Source organism: Nilaparvata lugens, chromosome 5 (genome assembly GCF_014356525.2).
Source record: "Nilaparvata lugens isolate BPH chromosome 5, ASM1435652v1, whole genome shotgun sequence".
Classification (NCBI taxonomy): Eukaryota; Metazoa; Arthropoda; class Insecta; order Hemiptera; family Delphacidae; genus Nilaparvata; species Nilaparvata lugens.
Genome location: NC_052508.1, coordinates 53,650,445 through 53,662,132, shown reverse-complemented (window position 1 = coordinate 53,662,132; position 11,688 = coordinate 53,650,445). Strand labels below are relative to the sequence as shown.

General features: G+C 33.9%; 1 protein-coding gene across 2 annotated transcripts; it reads right to left on the bottom strand.

The window, feature by feature from the left end:
• Window positions 1–869: 869 nt before the first annotated feature.
• On the bottom strand, window positions 870–11,449 carry LOC111049819 (gastrula zinc finger protein XlCGF57.1). Of its 2 annotated transcripts, none has more exons than XM_022335993.2 (3): window positions 11,233–11,449; window positions 7,353–7,500; window positions 870–4,676 (listed from the first exon to the last, which is right to left on the bottom strand). In XM_022335993.2, the coding sequence occupies exons 1-3, from the start codon at window positions 11,245–11,247 to the stop codon at window positions 3,586–3,588; spliced, it is 1,254 nt and encodes a 417-aa protein (XP_022191685.2). In that variant the 5' UTR covers window positions 11,248–11,449; the 3' UTR covers window positions 870–3,585. The 2 variants fall into 2 exon arrangements, with proteins under 2 accessions (XP_022191685.2, XP_039284681.1); XM_039428747.1 differs by lacking the exon at window positions 11,233–11,449 and adding an exon at window positions 11,010–11,157.
• Window positions 11,450–11,688: the final 239 nt, after the last annotated feature.

The window sequence follows — 11,688 nt, the reverse complement described above, 5'->3', positions numbered from 1 at the left end:
GGAAATACTTTTAGTACTGATATTACTTTTTTTCAAATGATTAAGTTTTAAAAATAAACCTGTATGTACCGTACATTTTAAGTTATTCTACCTTATAATAATATAAAGTATTGCTTATTATTCCTTATTATAATAGGTCTAATTCATCAAGCAAGTCGTTCAGATACATAAACTATATTGAACTCCTGATTGTATAATCTACTCCTTATGCGTACCGTACTATATTCGTCATTTTGCAGATGGTATCCATAAATATCCTTCCACAAAACCTGAAGCCAACAGCATGTTAAATTCACCAATAAATGTGGAAGGTGAATATGGATAAGCCAACTAATGAAATGATTTGCATTAGGGATATCATAAATCGGCATTACAATAAGTCAAAAAGTGATGTGAGATGGATAAAACAACAAAATTCTTTCATAATTCAATGGCACAATCTTATTCCGAGAGTTATCTATATGGTGCATGAACTGTAACGTCATTCAGTCATTGTATCCCCCACAATAGCAAAATCATTATTATTGTTTTTTTTTTCAAATTTCCAATTTTCCTCAACTGCCGAGACAGCTTTTAGCTCTCGGTTTACAGAATTCTGATATTTATCTCCTACCTTGAGGCATACAGACAGACAATTTACATAGACATAGTTATCAAATCTTGTTGAGTTGAAAACAGCATTCAAGCAAAAAGGCAAACAAACATCTTTAATTCATTATACATTTAAAAAGCTACACTCTCAAAAAAGTCAATAAAAACTGACGTGGTCCTTAAATACTCATATAGAAAAAATAGATGTGCAAAAGCAATTTTAGAGGAGCAGCTATAATATTACTGATACCTCTCCAAAAAATGTGTACGCACTATTCGGCAGTTAATATCTTTATTTAAAACATACTTTTAGAGGTAAACCAATCACTACATATTTTCGTTCAATGTTTTAAAAGTTTTATATGAACCGAAACATTTTATGAGAAATAAAATAGTTAAGAAAAGGGTACTTAGATATTTAATTGTTATGTAAATACCAAGTTATTCTTATTAAGAAAGCAAATTTTTAAATATTGAAGATTACAGTACAACCTCGTTAATCTGGACCCTGCTATCTCGAGTCTGGATAACCCCAATCAATTTTATGGAGAAATTTGAATTACAGGACAGTATTCTTCAACAATTAACTATTGGCTTTGACTACAATTCATTCCTAGTTTGGTTTTGTGAAGGTTTTCTAAATTGTGAAATGAATTGTTACCCTATATTATTAATCGATCAATTTCTGTTTAAATGTTTATATTTCACCAGATCTCGAAAACGGCTTGAACGATTCTCACGAAATTTGGAACATAGTATATTATAGTATATCATTATTGGAACATGATAATTATAAAAATCTGGTATGGCGCACTCACACAACTTTCCTTGCCGTTATGAAAATTTATCACCTGTCGCTAGTGTTCCCGCGCATCTCAAGTCTACTTTTCAAAGATCTAAGCCAGCTGGTGACAGGACTATAACGCTGGAGACACACGAGGTCTGCTATCCCTTCATAGTGAATGATTTAATAGAATCAACAGTTGCCAACAGTTTGCAATTGAAATAATAACATTTTCTCGAATTTCGAGCTTATTTTAAATTTTAGGTGAAAATGTTAGTGAACATTAATTGTAGAGATTTTCATGCTCAATCTGTTCCATTTGGAATTTTTTTGTTTAAAATGTATCTGAAGCCTGATAATTGAGAATCTAAAATCAAACTTTACCTAGATGGGGCGGAGCTCCTGAAATTTTTATAGATATGGGACTTGTGGCAGTTGATAGAGCTTAAGAATAACTATTTCAGGTATGAATTTGATCAAAATCGTTGCAGCCATTTTCGAGAAAATCGCGAAAAACCCTGTTTTTGACAATATTTTCGCCATTTTAGCCGCCATCTTAGATTGCATTTGATCGAAATTGTTCGTGTCGGATCCTTATAGGGGAAGGACTTTAAGTTCCAAATTTCAAGTCATTCCGTTAATTGGGAGATGAGATATTGTGTACACAGACGCACATACACTCATATACACACACACACACACACATACAGACCAATACCCAAAAACCATTTTTTTGGACTCAGGGGACCTCGAAACGTATAGAAATTTACAAATTGGGGTACGTTAATTTTTTTCGGAAAGCAATACTTTCCTTGCCCTATTACCATAGGTAATAGGTATTACCTTAGGTAACTTACCTAAGTGACAAGTTACCTATGGTAATAGGGCAAGGAAAGTAAAAATTCAATTGCACTAGGTCTCATCCCTAGGACTCGCTGAACGACATTAAAAGGATAATTCATCCTTGGAAAAACAGCTGAGACTTTCGTCGTCTGTGTATAATGGAAGTGATTGGGCAAGTACGTCTGTGGAAAATCAAAATATCTCATCCCTGTAATTTATAAGCTGACGTATAGCCAGCTGTTAAATATAAGCACGACCCAAAAGATGAACAAACCTCAAGGGTTTGAAAGGTCAAATTATTTATAATTAATGAAAAATAAAATAATAATTTATTAACATACCACATCATAGTTTTTAAAGTTAATAATTATTTTACAGTTTTAAGTGATTAGTGAGTGCTATTTTGTTATTCAATTTGGTCTGTAAACAATCTAAATTAGAACTTTCCTGTTTTCAAATGTTTGGACTGAAAATTGGACCTGAATTCAAGTGCATGGAATATAACATACTTTTTGGACTATTTATAGTGTATAAATCAAAATTCGGGGAAGAAACAGTATTGGGCTGTGCCTGTTAGTCCTTCCCCAATCATTTTAAAGAATTGTGTTTTGTTTATCAATAAATAAATAACGAGCAAAGCTCGGTGCCCCGATATTGTTATTGTAAAATAACTTTGTATTCTAAATAGAGAAATCATCAATTTTTTAGTTAGTAAGTACAATCATTTCATGCATGTTTTACCCATTCTCCGGTTAACTCAGATTTTCGGTAAGTTGGACTGCCCAGCCAGTCCAGGTTATCGAGGTTCTACGACTACTCTAGGTAATGTACGAGTTACTTGTATATCCTAAAAATGTTTAGACTTAACATCCAACTGCAATACCAAGTAAAATTCAAAGCTGTACGTAATTTTGTTCTGTTAATGTTCACTGCCAATTAGAGTATATCTTATTGGTACACTATATACATCAATTAGTGGATCCCTGTGGATTACTACGTTACTACATAGTAACTGTAAACTATATGTAACTGTAACTTCAAAAAACTGTAGGTAGTAAGAAAGAGTGACATTTTCCTCTGAAAATCTCTACTGCTTCACTCATAGAATTAGAGCTGAAATGGTTCTCTTCCAGATGAGATATGAGATTCAAAATTTTCTTACAAATTTAAATAATCAACATTTTTATAAACAAATAAGTCATCTGAGAAGTATTTTCCCTGTTTTACAGGTGACAGTATGGATTATGCAAAATAATAGATTTAAATACACAAAAGTTGCAGCTGTTAGGTTTTTCACCATTATGTGTTCTGATATTATGCACTTACAAATTAGAAGACTGAGTGCGTATGTAATAAAAATCAAAGCTTTAAGGGTTTCCTACCTTATGAGTTCTTAAATGTCTTTTCAATTGACTTGATTGAGCACATGCATAGTCACAAAAAGTACAACTGAAAGGTTTTTCTCCAGTATGTCTTCTCATAATATGGAGTTTCACATTCCTTGGTTGAGCACCTCTGAAGTCACAAAACTCGCAGTTGAAGGGTTTTTCTCCAGTATGAGTTAAAATATGTCTTTTCAAAACAAATCGGTTAGCACATTTATAGTCACAAAATGTGCAGCTGTAGGGTTTTTCGCCTGTATGTGTTCTGATATGTTTTTTCAATTCAGTTGAACGAACACTCCTATAGTCACAAACCGTACAACTGAAGGGTTTTTCTCCTGAATGTCTTCTCATATGTTCTATCATACTACTTTCAGTAGCAGTTGCATAGTCACAAAGTTTACAGTTCAATTTTTCTCCAGTATGTATTCTCATATGAGTTTTCAAAGTGCCTGAACGCGCACATTTATAATCACAATAGCTGCAGCTGTAAGGGGTCTCTCCTGTATGTACTCTGATATGAGTTGTTAGAGAATTCGACTGAGCAGTTGTATAGTCACAAAAAGTACAACTGTAAGGTTTTTCTCCAGTGTGGGTTCTGATATGTCTTTCCAAACAATTTGAGTGAGTGCTTGTGTAGTCACAAAAATCACATTTAATAGGTCTTTCTCCAGTATGTTTTCTAATATGTTTTTTTAAAGTACCTGAAAAACTACATTTATAGTCACACCATTCGCAGCTGAAGGGCTTTTCGCCTGTATGAGTGTTCATGTGTTCCTTCAAACTACTTGAACGAGCGAATCTATCGTCACATAATTCGCAGCTAAAGAGGTTTTTCCCAGTGTGTATCATAATGTGCTTCTTCAAGTCTAATAACCGAGGTGTTTGAAAGCTACAGTCATCACAGGTGTGAATTTTGGTCCTTTTCGCAGCCAAATCTGGCTTAGGCCGCTTAGTACACTTTTCCACTGAAGCATCCACTGACTGTGCATCTACTTCTGTCTCATTAGCAGAGCCCGATGAGCAGCTGATTGGTGGCCACACCTCCAGTTCACTTCCTTCAACCTCTTGCTCAACTGAAAACACAAATAATGCAAATAAAAAAAGAAATAGTTGTGAAATGAATGCAGAAAACTGATTAGAATGTAAGCTCTTATTCAGTTTGAAACAAGAATTATTACCTACAAGTCGTTAGATTGGCGCACAGTAATAATATAATAATAATATAATAATAATATTATTATTATTATTAGTAATACTGGAAAAATATCTTATCTTATGTAACTGTATAGAAGTTTTAGAGACTTGAATCCCCAGGCGTCAAAAGTAATGAAGTCAATTGTAATAAAATAGAGACCATTGCTGTGTAATTGACAATACGGTAAATATTCAATAACGAAATAATACTGATAAAAAATGCATACCATTGTATAGTTTTTTTTTTGAATGATATAAATAAATGATAATGCATACAGGGCACTTATGATAATTTAATAAACTATTGTGGACCCAGTGCAAAGCGCCATGGAATGGGGCCATAAAACGGAATCACCATTCATTCCAACTCGAATAATTTATTTTTTATAAATATTTAACCTGCACAGTTAGAAATGCTACCCTTACTTGACAAAAAAATATATCAAATTCAGCCAATATTACATTGAGTGGGTGTCTTCAATGTTGTGAGGATCAGACACTAAAACTAAACAATAAACTGACATAAAACCTTGTAGGTACTTGGAGATTCGAGTGAAAGGTTCTATAGTGAGATTAATTTACCGTATAAAGTCAGTGGAAATGAAAGGATGCCATTGTTACCACCTTTTATTTTTCACCTCCTTCCATCCTGGAAAGCTGTGATTCAAATTATCTCAGAGAACCTGATGAGATATCAATTGATTATTTTAAATTATATTATTTAATAATGATAGCTTTTATCTCAAAATATATTATAATCAACAAAAATATGAATCTTTCATCAATTAAAATTCAATAGATGGGATTTATCATGTTTGGTATTCTTCTCAAAAGCCTGAAAACGATTTAGCAACCTCGTAGAATGGAAAAGAATACAGATTTTTCTAATGACAGACAAGGATAGCAAACCAATGCTAACTCAATCATTTAGTGACTTATACCGTGAATCTCACTATGATATGTTAAAATTCTTTGAACTTTAGATTGATGAGTGTGTGAGTCACAGCCTTTCATTGAAAAGTGCACTATGACTATAAAAACGCATCAAATTATTGCATCATGGGTAGAGCAATAAAGCTGCTGGATTGTCACATATCTGTATCGGTGTATCAGAGGCGAGGAGGCGTCCGGTCATCTCTGGATTCGCCGATGACTGGACAGAAATTCATATGTAATTGTATATAATTAAATTGAAAATATTTAAAATAAATACAAAAAAAGGTGAAGAAACTAAAAGAAAAACGTTTTTTGGGAGCGCGCCAAGTTTGAATAAAGTAGATTACTGCATCATCAGCTCCATCCGTTCAATGTGATTCTCAAAAATAAGCGAGTCCAGTAATGCTATTTAGCATTGGTTATCACCACTTTTCTCTCCCTGTAATTTTTGATGATGTACTTGTTGTATAAATCAATAAAGAATTTCATTTCAATTTTTTTTATCAATTTTAATTATTAAAGGCCAGTTTCCGAGCTTGAGATTTAGCTAAGTTCTAGACTTTTCAACTCTAGGATTTTTAATAGTAAGCTTATATCATACTATATTATGTCATCTTGCTCGATAAATAATCGTTCAAAATGAAACATTATATTTTAAGTTGGGGAGGGGGGATGCAGCTTTCATTCAAACTTTCAACTGAATTGTTCCTGGAGATAACAGAGCCAAAAAGTCACGCCTCGCCCCTGCGGTGTATGTGTTTGGTACATTAAAAATATAGTTCACATTATAGTTCGTGAGATATTACTTTTAGCATGGCTCTTTCTCGAAGACGGAGAGGACCGATGCTCTATCCTTCACTAATCACTCTCACTACCTAGCAGCATTCTACTTCTGTGTCTGTAGGCTGCTAAGTATGTGTGTGTGTGTGTGTGTGTGTGTGAGAGAGAGCTTTGTAACGCGTCGCGCCAACACTCCCCTTCAGATATTGCCTCGCCTTGTTCAAGTATAGTGTGAATGTTGCGGACACGATGTGTTCATCACAAGACTGAGAACTTGAATGACATGGCGCATCCAATTGTGCGCATGATGTGTCTGTGTCTATGTTACAAAGTGTGAAAAGAGAGATTGGTTTCTCCTCTTCATGTTAAAAGTAATATATCACGGACTTTAGTTGTGATGTGATTGTGACTATTTCCACCCAGCAGAACTTGAGGAAATATGATTCAATGATGAGAATAATATTCTCACGGTTCCGGAAACTTTCACTGATGCTTATATGTAGGAATCAGCATTTAATGTTCGAAGAATGAGCGTCAATTCGGGTATATAAGTTCATAAAGTTCTCAGTTCATCATGTACCTAATTCGACAATGTCTTGATACTGAAACAAATGGGAAGTTGTGCCATTCAGTTTATCAAGTTAGATGGCAGCAAGTTTGCACTGCAGGCTGATGGTTCACAGTTGCACAATAGGTAGGAATTAGTTAGAATAAGTTAGTTCAAAGCAGATAGCGGTTAGTTAGGGCGGATTCTTAACTGAGATCTTGAGGAAGTGAATGTAATCAAGGCGAGTCAGTGTAACTGAGAATTGAGAAATAATTATAATAGAAAGGCTCACCATGCGCTTCTTCTTTGATGATAATTTGACAAAAATTGCCTATTTGAAGATCATCTCCATTTCCATCGTTATCATCATCAGTAGCATCAACTGGAGACATTGGAGTGCTGCATTCGTTATCCTGTAGTTGCCCCTCAGCAGCCGCCATCTGCAATTTTGAAATCACAACGTAATCAATGACAAGACAATCAAGTCATATCTGTCATGAATAGTGAGTTTGTTGAAGTTTTATTGAATATCATCTACTTCAAAGTATTTACTCATAGAAGCATACATTCAAGATTTAACTCAATGGCTACAAACTTGATTATGCTCCTATAGTGAGTGGTATTAAGTCATCATCTCATGTTTTGCTATTCATGTTTGTTATCAGGCAAAGCAGATAGCTCTATCCTTTTCCAACTCCACACCGTTGCCAAATCGTTTGTATGCTATGAAGTAATATAATGATTTAACTTACCAGAATATTCTATCTCAATTCCGGAAATATATTTTCAAATCAGAAAAAGTTATACTTTCTAGGTGAATATAATATATTTGACAATGAATTGATAATTATTAACAAGTATTAATATCTACCGGTATGACTTGAACAGGGATGTCAATCCGGGAGCTGATCCCGGGATTGAGAAAAAAATATTTCGGATAGGATTAAATTGTTTTGTATGGTATGATTAATTTATGGAATACATGAGTTCCATTGTTTGAGGGAATTCATCATAATTAAAAAGCTCTCAGAGTCTTCAAACGAAAAATTATCATAAGATTAGAATATGGGGACCCATGAGAACAGCTGAAGGCTGGGTCATTCGAAGTAATGAAGAGGTAAATAATATACTTGGAAGAGGAGATATTGTACGTTTCATCAAGTCGCAACGGATACGCTGGCTTGGACATGTTGAGAGGATGAATAGAGAAAGGTTGCCAAACGCCATATTGGAGGCGAGAATTTAAGGCGCAAGAAGAAGAGGGAGACCAAGGAGAAGGTGGCTGGAAGATGTGGAGAGAGATCTGCGACTGTTGGGAATTGGGGGATGGAAGAGAGTTGCTGGTCATAGAGACAGATGGAAAGGAATTGTCATGGAAGCCAAGGCCCACATAGGACTATAGTGCTATAGGAAGAAGAAGATCATAATTATAATGTGTCATTCATTTAACATTTAGCTGAGTCAAGACAACAGATTCTAGAAGAGAAAAATCTTTCGAATTTTATACGGGAACTTTTATTTTGTAGACTCCACAAAATATCAGATAACGTTTGAACAACTATCAATAATCAGATTTTGCAAAGAATGTCAGAGCTCATAATTATTTAATTGATTGAACCCTCTTTTAGCCACACTGGTTATAGTTACAGGCCCATTGGGGCCGTGAATTAGCAATTATCTATTATGTAACTGAGTAGTCCTTTGATAGATCTACTCATATTTGTAATATCTACAATCAATTATTCACAAACTCTATTCTGTGCACTTATATCGTCACTAGTGGATAGAAAATAGTGTTACTGTACATTGAAAATGGATCAATCTATTTTTGTACAAAATTAAAACACTATTATCTCCCATTAATAACAATTCATTATGAGAAAATTGAATTTTGTACAGTAGGCCAACCTTCACTGAATTGTTCATTTTGTGAAGATTTCAATATTGTCATTTAGCAATATAATATACAGAGTGATTATAAAAGGACTTTACAAATTTGAAAGCACATAAAATTCATTGAAATTATTTACAGAATTGATAAAGGTGTCATTCCACTTCCTAGTAAAACAGAAACGAATACTTGTTCTTGGAGTAAAATTGCTAAGTGCATACTGCATAGTGAGAAATTCATAATAAATTTTACGAGCACCATCCACAGAGTATGAAATTAATATAAAACTAGGTATAGAATTACATTCTGTACACCCTGACAACATCCAGCCTTGCGATTTTGATACTATTGTGCTAAAAACAAATAATGATATATCTCTGATCGTCATAAATATTATTACAGAACAGAACAATAGAAATGATAGTAAAGTTGACCCAGTACTAACTGAAAAAAGATTTTAGATCACAAATCTCCTATTTAGCAATAAAAATGAGTTATTTTGAATAGAAATTGGATAAATAATATTGACAATATTAAGGTATTAGTAATCCTACCAATCCTGGGATTGACAGTAGGCCCAAGTGATCCCGGGAATTTCCATCTAGATATTGTATAAAATGGGATTTAAAATGTAAAACCCCAAAATCGTAAATATAAATGGTGTAAGAGTACGTCCAGTGCCAAAATACCTGTCATCAAGTATTTGGTTGGGATCGATTAATTTAGTATGTTATTTTGAGCACAAAATCACAAAAATTAAACGGCGGTCACTATTGTTTTAAAATAATCTATGTTCAAAGTAGCACAATTTTACATGCATTTAATCTATAAATAGCAGCTATTTTGATTATCAAAATCATCAAATTAAACCTAAAGAGACACACTGGGGTGTTTCACACCCCAGAGATTTTCTTTTCTGTTCTGCAGTTGACAATATCAAACAAATAGGAATTTATGCCCAGTCTAAATTAGGTTTGTAGTATTGTCAACTACTCTCCACCACTTCCAGTCAGTAATAGCATTCTACAATGTCACCAGCTCATCTTGTTCTTCGTTTGGGGTGTCTAACACCCCAGAGTGTCTTCTACGTAAGACTTTCATCAAACACTTTTATTACAAAGATTTACTTGTATTGTCACTACAAATGTGGTATGGGATGATGGATCAGATTGGAAATGCTAGGATTCTCTACAACTTGAGATTCAAAACAATAAAATGAAGAGACGTGAGTTTTTGATGAAGTTGTCATTGGAAATGATCTAGCCATTTGTTCAAACCGGATTAGGAGCTCCAAAACTTAGGCGGAACATACGTACTTCTAAAATTAGTATAAATATTGATAAGCAGTGCTTTACTTTTGATTTCTGTATGCACTTGGAACAAAAATGATGAAGTATGGTCCAAGTACTTGTTTTTTTTCATATTTTTTAAAGAAAATGCAAAATTGAATTGGGGTATTTAAGACCCCAGTGTGTCTACTGTGTTAGCATGAAGTAGTGTGTCTCTGTAGGGTTAATATGATCCTAATCTAAGTTTTCCTAACCTAATATATAAAGGTGTTAAATTGAAATTTATGATGAGTGACCGCCGTTTTTTTTCTTGTGATTTTGTGTTTAAAATGACATACTGAATCGATTCCTACCAAAATTTTTATGACAGGTATTTTGGCACTGGGCGTACATTTTAGCTATATAAATATTACATAATACAAGGTGGGGTACTCAAACAGCACTATTTTTGGTATTGAACATATTAAAATAGCCTAAAGTTCACAGAAAAAACGTAAGTCATGTAAGTTATTCCAACTAATCATGCGAACACAAATGAGAATTTTGGTTTAAACTGGAGGATTATTCCATTCGTGGAAACATCATCTTGCAGCTGAGGAAACAATAATTATAAACAAAATTTTATAAATTTAACATTCCCCGGTATCTCTTGCACAAGAAATGTTTCAATAGAAAAAATGGGAGAACATCATTCATTTAGGCATAGGTTTTTGGAAGGTTATAACTAGCCTAATAAAATATGTATTTTAGAGTAAAAAAATCATAGTACATAATTGTAGAGGAAGGTTTTAAATATTTTTGTGCAATACACGATGGAATATTTTTTATCTTGAACAGTTATCAAAATACACGCGATAAAACAAAACCCACAGAAATTTTGGCGGACATCTTATTTTTGAGGCGTTTGCCTGTGATATTGATTATCTAAAGTTGATAAGTTTCATCATTGCACGATACACGTATACTCAGTTGTAGGCTACTAGGCTACTCACCTCTAAGTTCATCATGACTACAAAATGAAACAGAAGACAATTTGGAAAAATATGAATAAATTATCAGTCAATGCGCAAAACAGAAACTAAAATAATGTCTTTATAACATAAAATTAAATAGAGTAAAAAAAGCTGCCCTCTGTAAATAGTTTATCATCAAAACCTAAACAGATTACTAGTCAAGTCTACCTCTACGGTAATCGGTATGGTAGACGGGACGATGACAAAGTGGGCTGAGGCTGACGACAAAGTGGGCTACCGACAAAGTTGCACGCCGTCAAACTGGGCTGCATTCCTTAGAGTGCCAGTTTGGCGGTGCATGCAATGACAAACTGGCACTCCTCAGATTTTGTCACCAGACGACAAAGTTGCACGCCGTCAAACTGGGCTGCATTCCTTATTAATTATTGTAACATACATAAATAAAGAAATCTAATCTGATATTAGATAGTAGAC